The 12,611-nt window shown below is 40.5% G+C and overlaps 1 protein-coding gene across 2 annotated transcripts in view; it reads left to right on the top strand.

Annotated features, from left to right (window-relative positions):
* Nucleotides 1-11,455, top strand: part of LOC101856087 — a 20,172-nt gene extending 8,717 nt beyond the window's left edge. For both annotated transcript variants that reach the window (XM_035968878.1, XM_005095013.3), the window contains exons 3-7: nt 669-1,128; nt 6,238-6,434; nt 6,820-6,971; nt 7,667-7,762; nt 9,688-11,455. In XM_035968878.1, the coding sequence (XP_035824771.1) occupies nt 669-1,128; nt 6,238-6,434; nt 6,820-6,971; nt 7,667-7,762; nt 9,688-9,924 (1,142 nt within the window). In that variant the 3' untranslated portion in view covers nt 9,925-11,455. The remainder of the gene's footprint in view (nt 1-668; nt 1,129-6,237; nt 6,435-6,819; nt 6,972-7,666; nt 7,763-9,687) is intronic.
* The last annotated feature ends 1,156 nt before the right edge of the window (nt 11,456-12,611 follow it).

The following is a 12,611-nucleotide window of genomic DNA, read 5'->3' as shown; positions in this document are numbered from 1 at the left end:
GTGGTATTGGGTGACAGAACTCTGAAGTCTCCAATAGACTTCCTACTTTGTTCATTTGGTGTGTTTTTTTAAATGCAAACTGTTATCGTTAAGAACCCCCCCCCCACACACACACCCAGTAGATTCGACCTAAAGTGGACAAAGTTTTCATCATATAAACTCGTGGATTTTACCCAATTTTAAAAATGCCTCGGAATTGTCGTCTTCTGTTCTCCTCTGGGTGCTTGCTTACTCCAAGGACTCGTACTACATATATTATTACTGTACAGAATGCAATAAACGGCTTTTTATAATATTCAGAACCGTTGTACGTATGCTAATGACAAGCAGTTATAAGATGTTTATTGTTGTTGATTTTTTTCATTCATTCATTCATTCATCATCATCATCATCACCATCATTATCCTCCTCCTCCTCCTCCTCCTCCTCATCATCATCATCATCATCATCATCATCATCATCATCATCATCATCATCATCATTTTTTGGTAAGCAGGGTAGGAGGGAGAGTCTTGTTTTAATTTTAGACAAAAATAAAATAACAATATAAAATGTTTAACATCATCATCTGATGTCAGAACCAACATCAACCATGCCACTTTAGCAATATCGTGACATCACAAAAGTTGCTCCAATACTGACAAGATCTCTGGTCTCGTTGTTTTCAGGCGTGAGGGAAGCAAATATGCAGCTCAACACTTTCCATCAGATCTACGCTGTTGACCCAAACTACAGCAGATCATTTCTACCTTATTTGGAAGGCATCCACTACACTGACTTCACATGTTACCAAACAAGGAACGAACCGTACGTGAACCAATACCTCGAGCACAAGCACTTCAACTGTTCGACGAGAATTGGCAGCCCTTCAGTGGCTCCTAAAAGAAACCAGCTACCTAACCTTCTAGCAAGCGTTTGTTCTATACCGCCGAAGAGGAGAATTCTGACTACTCTGAGGACTAACACGACGTTACCGGAAACTATTTCGGACGAAACCGGGAAGGCCTGCCTCAAACAGTATATCAACCAAAATTGTCAATACAGTAACTACAAGGTCCCTAACATTGTGCATTATGTATCTTTCAGAAATTCATATATGGATTTAAGGATGTTCATTGCTCTTTACAGGTAACTCATATATTTTTTGGTCAAACAATACTCAGTGTTGTGTTTTATTTTTTTGAGATTCTAACGAGATCTGTTTAATATGTGATCTAAATTCATGCCACGTCTAGCATTTCTCAATCCCTTTCAATGTGCTGTAGTTGGGGAAACAATTTTTTAAAACTCTGGTTAATCATGCTCATGGGCCAGTTTAACTTAATGTTCCTCCTTGGCCTTTTTTCATCCCAAATAACCAACTTTTATTACCAACTTGAAGACTCATTCATTTTTTTGAGGGGGTCCTATACTAATATACTAAAGACAACAGTAATTTATAGGGACATTGTTTAAATTAATTGACAGCCTTATCATTTTCATCGTCTTCATAGTTATGTTTTTCCCCCATTAGCTCTGTTGCTCTCGTGCTGGCTGCTGGACTATGGAGGGGACAGCCCTGGTTCGAATTCCCAACGGAGTGTTCCTGAACTCCGGTCTTTTCTTGTGAACTTTTCGAAGCACTCAACCCAAATGTGCTCTCTCATATAGGAGATGGACGTTAAGGTGGAGGGGGGGGGGGCTACACCTGAAGGCTATCTCGCTTATTACAGGACCAAATTTTACCATATTTCACACATATAACAATCATAGTAAGGAGTCTTGAAATCCGCAATCAACGTTTAGAAAAAAGTTTAATTTCCATGGGTGTGGCGCCATATTGGAATTTGTTGACATGTCTTACGTAATGAATACCACACTTATCGTTCATGGACATTAATTATTTGGGGGGTTCTTTGCATACATGTTAGCTAACATTAGATCTGACAATTTGTCAGTTGATTTTTTCCTAAACGAATGGGAACATTATTACATTTTTTTTTTCCTGAAGAAGTATTCAAGTTTGCAAAAAACTTTTTCTAAAAGTTGATTGCGGATTTCAAGACTCCTTGCTATGATTGTTATATGTGTGAAATATGGTAAAATTTGGCCCTGTAATAAGCGAGATAGCCTTCAGGTGTAGCCTCCCCCCCCCCCCAACCACCTTAAAGTCCATCTCCTATATCCTCTTCTTCTTCTTCTCGATCGCATCACACTTGAAGTCTGGTATATGTCATAAATTGGGCCGTCCTGCTCCGTTCATCTGTCGGCCCGTATAGCAGCTTCTCCTGTAGTGTCAGTGTGGTTGGCCACCTTTCCTGACTCAGGGCCCGGTGTGTCTTACAGTGCTGAAGAATGTGTTGAACAGTTTGATCCGCCTCTCCACACTGGCATTTTGGTGATTGTACTAGTTTAAAACGTCTGTACATATGTTGTCACTGTCTTGAGTGTTGTTTTCTTTGTCTGAATCAAAGATAATCACTTGTTCTTGGCGGGACAGCTCATGGTAGCTATATGGTGTCTGTGATGCTTTAAATAGTGTATTTAGAATAGTTTTTATTTCTGTGTAGTTAACGCTGTTGTCTCGTTGCTCTTTCTCTGCTCCTAATTTGGCCATTGTGTCGGCCTGCTCATTTCCTAAGACACCACAGTGTGATGAAATCCACTGCAGCATGATCCTCAGACATGGGATGCCTAAATTACTTTTCGTAACTTTGGTAGTTGGCCGGCAGTGATGCCTGCAGTACTGACATGGCATCAGTTAGGAATACTACTTGGCTTTGGGGGTCTACCACATTCTTGATGATGTTTGTTGCATGTATTAGAGCCTCTATCTCTGCCCTGCAGTTTGTACAATGTCGCCCTTTTGGGACTGCCTCTGTTTGTCGTCGGCCATTTGGGAACTGTGCGTAAACTCCCGCTCCTTCACTTTTCACAGCATCAGTGGTAGATCCGTCCGTACAGATCCTTATCCATGCTTCTCGGGAGTATCTTTCTTCAAGCATGGACAGGGTGAGGGATTTTTTGCTCAGGTTGCTGTGGTTATCTTTTGTGGTGAACATAGGAATGAACGTGTGTAAAATTATGTTTGTGTTTTTCTTTTTCTATGATGGTGCCTCTGGGGTATGGTTCAGCATGTTCACTGTGGCTAGTAGATGGTCCTGTAGGGATCTTTGGATTTTTCTGCTTTCTTTGATGAAGTTGGATCTTTTAAGTCTTTTGGTGTTTGATCTGGCTGTCCTTGTGTGCATTATATGATCTTACATAGCAGTGGCCTTCGTGTACAGTATGAGTGCCTTGCACTCCCATCTCCTCTGCAGGGCCACTATAGATGTTGCTTGTTCCATCTTTTCTATTGGCGTTGACCTCATTGCTCCAGTGATTATACGGAGAGCCTGGTTTTGCACTTTTTCCAGAGTGTATTTGTGAGTCTGTGCTGCTGTCATTCATGCACTGGATCCATACTCGAGAAGGGGTCTGATTGCAAGCCAGAAAGACCTTTCAAATTTTCTCATTTGTTTCCCACTGAGTCCCTACAAGGTTTCTCATGATGTTAAGCTTCTTCCTGGTTTTAGTTTTTGCATTTTGAATGTGTTGTTTCCATGTGAGACGCTTGTCAAAGATTATTCCGAGATACTTCTGTTGATTCTCAAACTTTAGGGGGGGTTGTCCAATGTGAGGTTTTTTGGCTTTGCCTGGCTGAGAGTGAAGAGTATAGCAGAACACTTTTGCTTGTTACCGGTTACGCACCTAGTTTTTGTCCATGTAGTGAGTTTGTCCAGTGCTAGTTGTATGCAATACGTGGCGGTAGTGACGAATTCCTTTGAGCATCAAAGAACCAGGTCGTCTGCATACAATGCGGTGTATGTATTCCTTTGGGAAGTTCTTTCATGATCACTGATGAAGAGGATAAAGAGCAAAGGTGACTTGGCTTCACCTTGGTGTACTCCTTGTCGCAGCAGTATTTTCCGTCCTTGATATCCATCCACCAGCACACGTGCTCTTTAGTTGTGTAGATATGATTTGGTCATTTGGTACACGTTGTCTTGGATACCACTTCTGAGGAGCTTGACTAGTCAACCCTCCTTCTAAACCTTGTCAAACTCTCTTTGTAGATTAATAAATGTTGCTAGCATCACTTTCTGGGGGGGGGGGGGTTGCGAATCATGAATAATAGTTATTATTGTGCCATTCTTTGGGGGATGGGGAAAGAGGATCGTCACCACTGCAATATGTGTTGTTTTTTTTGGTACTTCTTTTTTCTTCTTTTCTCTTGTTTGACTTCTTTTTGTCTCTCTCTGTCTTGGTATTTTGATGTTGCTTTCTTGAGTATAATATGCTTTTACTAAAGTATGTGCTGCCCTTTTCTCCATTTTCATCTCTCCTTCAACTTCTAGAGTGATCTTGGCACTTTTATATCCTTCGTCGCTTAGCCCCTTTACACACCTACATAGTTTTGTAGTGCTCTTTTCCAAGATAAGTTTGTGCGTTTTGTCTCTCCAGCTTTTCCTGGTGCACTCCGATTTGGTTTTGAGATAGTGGGCTTTACACCTCTGTAGCTAGTGGTTGTTTTCTATCCCTGGATGTGATTCGGCTTATTCTCTGGCCTTGATGAAGTCGTTTTGCGTTTTCTGGAGTTCTGGCGTCCAATAGGGGGGGGGGGGGGGAATTTTTCCTTACCACTCTAGGTATGGTTTCTTTTGCTGACTAAAGGATGTTTTCATTGAACTCTGTGATGGCATTTTTTAATGTTTCTGTCGAAGACTGCGATGTTCTTTGTCAGCTCATTAGTTCTTTATGCTCACAAGTCTCCAGTCTGCCTTTTTGTAGTTCCATCTCGGCCTTTTTGGGCTGTCCTCTGGCAGGCTCTCTACTATGGTAAGAAGAACAGGGCGATGGTCATTTCTTCCAAGCTGGGTTTTCACTTTTCTACTTAGATGTCTGTGCAAGTTTTCTGTGCAGAGTACTATGTCTGGAGCCGTAGTTGAATGCCAAGCTCGAGAATAACGTGTGGGTTAGTCTAAAGGATTTTTAACAAGCAGAAGATGGTTTTCATCTTGCCTTGCCTCTATTTCTTCTCTTCTCCTGTCTAGTCTGTTATAACCCCAACTCTGGGACTGGCTGTTGAAATCTCCAGTGATGAGAACGTCTGTGTCTGGGACTTTGATGGTTTCTAGCACAAGGTTCTTATCGCTTGGACAATAATAGTCCACTAGATCCAGAGAGCCTCTGTTGTTGGTGATCCTGTTGTGGATATATTCAGCCTTTCCTGTATATATCTTGATTTTAATGGTATTTAGGTTATATCTTTTACCGGGGCAAAACTCCCCCTTTCTTTCTACCCTGGCGATCGTTTCTAAAGCACTGATATCCTCTTACCTTAAAGCTTGCTTCCTCCTGCAGTTGTGTTTCCTGTATACAGCTTATGTGTATTTTGTTATCTTTTAGAAAGTTTTCCAGCTGTGTTTTCTTGTTTAAGATTCCTTCAGCATTCCAGTGCATGATATTAAGGTTTTTCCTTACCTGTTTTGTGTTTGTGTTACCAGTCACTTTTCTTCCTTGTCTCCTGGCAATCCAAGACGATGGAAGGCCCTCCAGTTGCTGGGGTGGACCCCTTCGAGGCTTGTGGTCCGACACTGCACCTGCCTGATGGGTCCTCACAGGGGTGCACCATATCTAAATTTACCGACTTCAAGTGTCATTTTTGCAGTTTTACGTGGTTTTGAGGTTCTCTAGGGTGCGTCTTGCGGCCCAATACCTCCGATTTCAGCACTCGAGCTCCAGGTCCTAGAACCTACCCTGGGAGCACATGGAAGAATTGTTACCGGATCCCATCCGTAGCCAGGACTTAATGCGGTCCTTTTCTGCATGGTGCTCCCGTCAGCGGACTCCTAGGGCATTTAATGATGTGGTAGTGCCACCTACCACCTCACCCCGTCCTGGTAAGAGCATCACCAGTTGGTCCGGGGCTGCCTATTCAACATATTCACAGCTAACCTCCATTACGGTGGCCGTTCCCTATCCGCAACCTGGGACCCGCTGTGTGGGGGATGGTCGCCCCAGCCCGGACCCTTTCAAACATGTCAGCCTTCGCCCCTGTACGTTTTCAATAGTTACCATCACCATAATTACCATAATAATGCTTTTGTATTGATCAGATTATTCATATTAATATATTTCCCTCTAGGGTAGTAACTACTTAGACCTACAGTTATGTTTGCGTATTGATTTAATTATTCGTAATGTTTCTCTCTCTAGCGTGATAACTGTCCAGAACCCCTGCTTGATTTTACTGCACGGTGACGTATTGCCGGCTGGCCCTTATTGGGAGATGATAGCGCCCTACGCCACTCGATTTGTGCACGTCGTACGACATCCCCAGACCCACATCAACGGCAAGCAGATCGAGCATGTGCAGAACATGGCTGATATTGCTCGTCTTCGGATACTGCTAGGTAGGGATTTGTGTTCGATTTCCCAAAGTGAACCTAATTTTTGTTTTTTCATATTTTTTTTTAGGGGGAGGGGGGGGGGGACTGGTTCCCATATCCCATATAATTGCTTTGTTGTCGCACGCAAGAAATCCGAGTTCGATTCCTGAGTTGGGAGAAATGCTTGTCGAGCATCTTGATATCTTTCTGCTGGAATGTTGTATCCCTCTCAGCCCGGGTTGACCGTGAGAGGCAGGGTAGGAAGCCCGCCTCCAAAATTGTCCTCTGTCTTGACCAGAGTTTGTACAACATTAATTTATATCAATCTACCACCAAAAACGACCTTTGTCTTGATCAAACCTTGATATTTATAGCCATCAACAATAAAACCCACATTTGTGTTGACCAGAGTTTGGCGGCATCTACCTGGACACAGACTCCGTCCTCCTCCAGCCTCTGGACGTCTTTCGGACCGCAACGTTCGCCGTCAGCCGAGAGAGTACCCAGGACACCATGTCCAACGCTGTGATGATCGCTTCACCAAATAACACGTTTGCTCGGGTAAGAACGGATCTCCTTTAGTCAAATGTCATAGTAATAATAATATTGTAGACCAGATCTGCATGATCGGATTGGATCTGGTCGTGATGAGAAATGGAGCTGGCCAGTGCACATTGTATGAAATGAACTTCTCAAAAATGACCTGTAGGTTCATTGGACCTATGGCATTCTACGCTCAAACAAAGGAATTGTCTTTTAATGTAATGTGATGTACAGTAACCATCTGTTAGCTATTGACTACGACTTATATCAAATAGACCATCATATATATGTGTATGTGCATGTGTGTGCGTGTGTGTGTGTGTGTGTGTGTGTGTGTGTGTGTGTGTGTGTGCATGTATGAATGTGTGTGTGTTTGAGTAAAACATTAAATGCGGACGTCTGTGTGTCCCTTTTTAGTGAATATTTGTGTGAGTCTCTTTTTTGTAATTGTCTGTGTGCGTCCCTTTTTAGGTGAATGTTTGTGTGCGTCACTTTTTGGTGAATGTCACGGCTATGTATGCTTATGCCCGAGTGTGCATTGCACTTCTCGAAAATTTGACCAAACATCTAAATTTAAACTGGAAACAAAGAAGAAAAAAAGGTAACATAGCAATGGACATTGTCATTTGATTCTTTTTCAAAATGTATGATCCTATTAAAACACCAGTCATCATTCTTTTTTTTCCTCTCCACCCCCTCCTTGTCCTTCTCAGGTTTGGCTCGGCGAGTACGCATCGTATGATGGCTCTTCCTGGGGTTCTCACTCTGTAGTACGCTTGACCGAGCTAGCTGGACGACGGCCTGATCTAGTGAGTAAATACAGAGATCATTATGTTTATTTCGCCCAAGGAAATTGAAGACTACGGTAGAAAAACTGGTGATGTCCAAAACAGTTGCCTTTTCCATTAAATCTCCACTGTGCAACACAGCGGTGATTTAAAAAGATGAAACCTGTCTAAAATAGCCATTTAACGAATGTTTCAATAGTTGAACACAAACAATTTAAGAATTTTAAACATTAACGTAATTGGAAGTCCCTGGGTCAAAATATTCAGTTAGTTTAGAAATATGACATCATTGGGGTTTTTTCATGTAGTCTTCAGTTGCCTGTCCAGATTCTGGATGACTTTATGTTTTAAGTATCGAGGGTAGTGATACAGTTTTCTTTGTCTCGTGTTCCTTTTTCAAGGGCCATATTATTTTTAATAGAGTTGTTTATTTGTTTGGGGTGTTTTTTGCCCCTATCCACACACTTTAGATCATTTAGTAGGTGGGATTCAACCCTGCCTGCCACGGCTATCCTGGATTGAGACGGTTACAACATCCCAGCGGAAAGACGGAGATACTTGATTAAAAGTAAAATTCTCTCGAGAAACGAACTTGAGTCTCCTGCATACGACAGCGAAGCGCATAACTGCGACACCACAGGCTCCAACTGTGACATACTTACGAAAAAAAAAGGATCCATGGATTTAATTACTTGTACCTGCTTTGCTATGGGATTCCAAGCTATTTCTCTTTAGCGATCAAATATATAACATATGACGGTGTCTAGAGAAAAAAGGACCCAATTTGAGGCTAATAACTGGGCCATCTTTTCCCCAGTTTCAACAGATCTTTGAAAAATACAACCAAGAGGACATCAAATTTGTCACCAAAAAAAAGTAAAGTTTTGTGTTCTGGAAAAATCATGTTTTTTAAATTTCTATCAACATTGAATAAAACGCAAACTTAACAACTTAGTAAAAAGTAACCATTTATTAAAGTGTGTATTTATGCATTAAAGAACTAATGTATTCAAAATGACATTGTCACAGATAAGGCATCTAAAGTAGAACCAATTCAAAATGATATGTGTTCCTTTGATGTTTTTTAAAAAAGTTTTTAATTGTAGTAGAGATTTTACGGAGCTCAAAAACTGCTTATGGTCATATGAGCCCCAAAAGCTGGACGCCAACAGAGAAATCCTTACAGGGATTCAGGCTTACTCTGCCCACCTCTCTAGCTTCAACAGCACAAAGTCTGCTTTGACTGTCAAGGCACCCTGGAAATAGCGTGTCACAAGAGTGTGACAAACAACCAAAATAATTGGAGGAAAAATGACGAAAGTAAGGATTAGGAAAGATAAAGCAGCAGTTACCTGTTGCAGTTCAGGCACAGTTATAAACATGACATTGATGAATCTACCCATTTTGCTATTCTACTGTGCATAAAAACATTAATATCCGCCCTTTGGGAATGGCCTAAAGACACCAGTCAGTTTCACCGCCCCGAGGGGTGCTTTTATGTTTATTTTTGAGTCAGAAGCTATGTGCATTTTATGCACTGACAGAAACGTAACATTGGTGTCTATGACGTAGCGGTTAGGCTCTTTGTCGTTGCATCTAGAAGACATGAGTTTGATTCCCGAGTTGGGCAATATTTTATCAAATTAGTATCTTTGTCTATCTACGGGGATGTTGTATACGTCTCAGTAAAAGGTTGGCTCCTAAAGCAGAGTCGAAGCAGCCCGCCGCGTAAAGGATCTAAATTGTATCCATGTGGGAATGAATAAAACGTTATTTACCTTTTACAATCGTAATAGAAGCGTAATATTATACATTTCTTCGTCATCGGAATATGACTTCCATCCTGATCAAGAGATATCAAGTTTATAATGTCCATTGTGTTTGAATCAGTGTATAGGTTATTGTTTAATGTACTAATGGATACGTTTCTGTTTCTTCTGTTCCAGGTACAAGGCATGGGCCCAATATTCATTCGCTATGGCTATAAAGAAGTAGACAGACTTTATGAGAAAGAATGCAGATTAGGCACCGATGACTTTGGCATTCATCTCTATCGGAAAAAATACCCGGAACATGCTGATCTGGAATATATAAAGAGGGCGCGCTCGACGTTTGCTCGAATATCTCGTTACGTACTATTTGGGAATGGCGTTGTCTGTCCCTATTCATCCTCGACAAGATGAGGGCCAATCTGAAGTAGATGTACTTTGTTTGAGATGGCGTGTACATTCTTTAGCTGGATAACTCGGTATGACCTGTTTGTGAATGGCACTGCTCGCTATGCATTGTTTAGGAATGGCACTGTCTGTCCACAATCCTCGACATAATGAGAGCAGTGCTTCGAGTCTTCTGTCGGCGTTTACCTCGGTCTAATCCTTCTGCTTTCGAGTCCAAGTCCTTCAAACATGTGAAAACCAGTTGCCTCGATCTCGCTAGATTTTAAAACGGTTTGCGTGCCACTGCGCAATCAGTGAATAGCGCTGTGAACAGTGAATATTAAATAGCAGATGTTGAATAGTATTCGAATAGGACGAATAGTGGCTTCTCGTCTTTAAGTATCAATGGAATTCTATTTCATCGAAATTGCACAGCACTACAGGGCACTGGCGTTATGGTAAGACCTCTTGAGATAAATCATCGTATATTTTCTTCCAACATATCGTTATTGTTTATAATTCCGAAGAATATCTATGACTATTCTTTTCAGATGTCATTGAGTTGAAGCTGTTTAGCGAAAAAGACAATGACTTGCTCTTATGAAAACAAGGATATATGGTTTTATTTGTTCAGTGTTGACTCAAAGTTTATTATAGGGAAAAGAATTCAAAACAAATTTTAGAGACTTAAATGTGTTTCATAAAATCACCCGGCCCTGTTCGGACTTCTAGACCTGACCATATATTGCTGATCCAAACCAAGCTGTTACACAAATGAGCACAGAGCATCCATCTTGTGAGGAGATGCAGGACTACAAATCTGACAGAAACAGTTTTGAAGAGAAGCATTTCCAGCAGCCTAGTCGTCTGGGTCATTCTGGCCTTGCCTTCACTTTTTTGGAGAGAATGTTATCCACTCACGAACCGTGAGTTAGATCAGTCCAGCTACTAGATTCTCCTCTCAAGCCACCAGTTTGCCGATCAGTGCAGTCACACATGATGATGAAGTCATTAATGAACGGTTGAAGCGTTCATACTCAAACAATAGCTTACGTATGATTTTTCCTGTTCCCCCATTTTTTTAAACTGCTTAATTCGGTATAAGTTCTTCCAAATGCGACTCTGGAAATTACAGAATCATGATGTTAAAGTCAAGCCTAAAAATGTACGTATTTGCATTGGGAACTTGGAGGGGAAAAAACAACACTATCTGCCCAGTGCTTCGAAGTTTAAAGACCTGTAATTCAAAAACGACGGTTAGCGTTGTTTTGGGGGTATTTTAGGACACTGTGTTATAACTAAATCACTGGACACGAAGAAGGAATCGGGATAGTCAGGTTATTTCAATACAAGTCTTGATTATTTAATGTCTTACACTGCTCTCGAAAACATTCATGTTTTATTCTATGTACTTAGATTTCTTATGAAACCCTTAATCTAACTGCTGTGCCATTGTTAAGAATGATTTGCGACCATATTCATCTTCCATGGATTTCAAATTTTTAATCAGTGCGCTATTAAAAGTGTTTGTACAAAATTAGTTTATACCGGGTGTCTTAAAAAAAACAAACCCGTATGATGGGAAATAACTCGAAAAATTTGAACAAAAGAAAGCTCAGCCAAGTGGACATCATTTTTTTTCAAATAGATGAAAATCAATCAATGTGTTGTTATTTTCATTTCAACAAACATTGAGTAAAACGCAAAACTTCACAACTACTAAAAAATCAGCCGCAGCCTACTATGTGCAGTAAAGAATGAATATATTTGAAGCTGGCATTGTCGTGGGTAGCGTGTCTAAAAATGTGATCAATTCAAAGTCCAATCTTTACTTTGAGAATATTAAAAAATGCAACATCTCTGGAAAATACCCACAAACAATTGAACATTTGAAAACCAATGTTGAACAGGAGGTACAAAGAATCAACATAGAAACATGTCATGGGGTCATTGAAAATTTCTAGCGTCCTATCCAAGCTTGTCTGAATAGAAATTATGATCTACACATGGTACAACTGCTATATTTCAAAAAGTGACCAACTTCCCTGAGTTTGTTCACCAATGCCAGTTTCAAATAAATATATCCTTTTATGCACGTTGGCACATAATTTCTTTTTGCGAAGTTGAATGGTTTTGTTTACTCAGTTTTGATATAAATGTTTTAACAACTTTTAATTCCTCTAATAATAGGTCTATTAATTTCTTGATAACATTGAAACTTTGACATCCTCTGTGCTGAATTTTATTTCTTCAAAGTTTTGTTAAAATTGGTGCTAAGATGATCGAGTTATTGCCCTTTAAATGAGTTATTTTTCATTAACCACAGGTACATTGAATTCTCTCCACATAATTTATTTAGGATATTCTGTGTGTCTGTAGGTGTGTTTTGTGTGTGTGTGTGTGTGTGTGTGTGTGTGTGTGTGTGTGTGTGTGTGTATGTGTGTTAATCTTAGACTCAATGTACGTGTATGTGTGTATGTGTGTGTGTGTGTTTATGTGTGTTTGTGTGTTTATCTATTTAGATAGTAATATTCTATGTGTGTTTATATACATGAGTTTTTAAAGGATATTTTTGTTTTTTTTGTACGTGTATATGTGTGCATAATAATATAATGTGTGTGTGTGTGTGTGTGTGTGTGTGTGTGTGTGTGTGTGTGTGTGTGTGTGTGTGTGTGTGTATTTCTGTAGTATAATGATATGTTTTACGCCTCAAT

Source organism: Aplysia californica, unplaced genomic scaffold, assembly GCF_000002075.1.
Source record: "Aplysia californica isolate F4 #8 unplaced genomic scaffold, AplCal3.0 scaffold00093, whole genome shotgun sequence".
Lineage (NCBI taxonomy): Eukaryota > Metazoa > Mollusca > Gastropoda > Aplysiida > Aplysiidae > Aplysia > Aplysia californica.
This window is presented reverse-complemented; position numbering and strand designations above follow the sequence as displayed.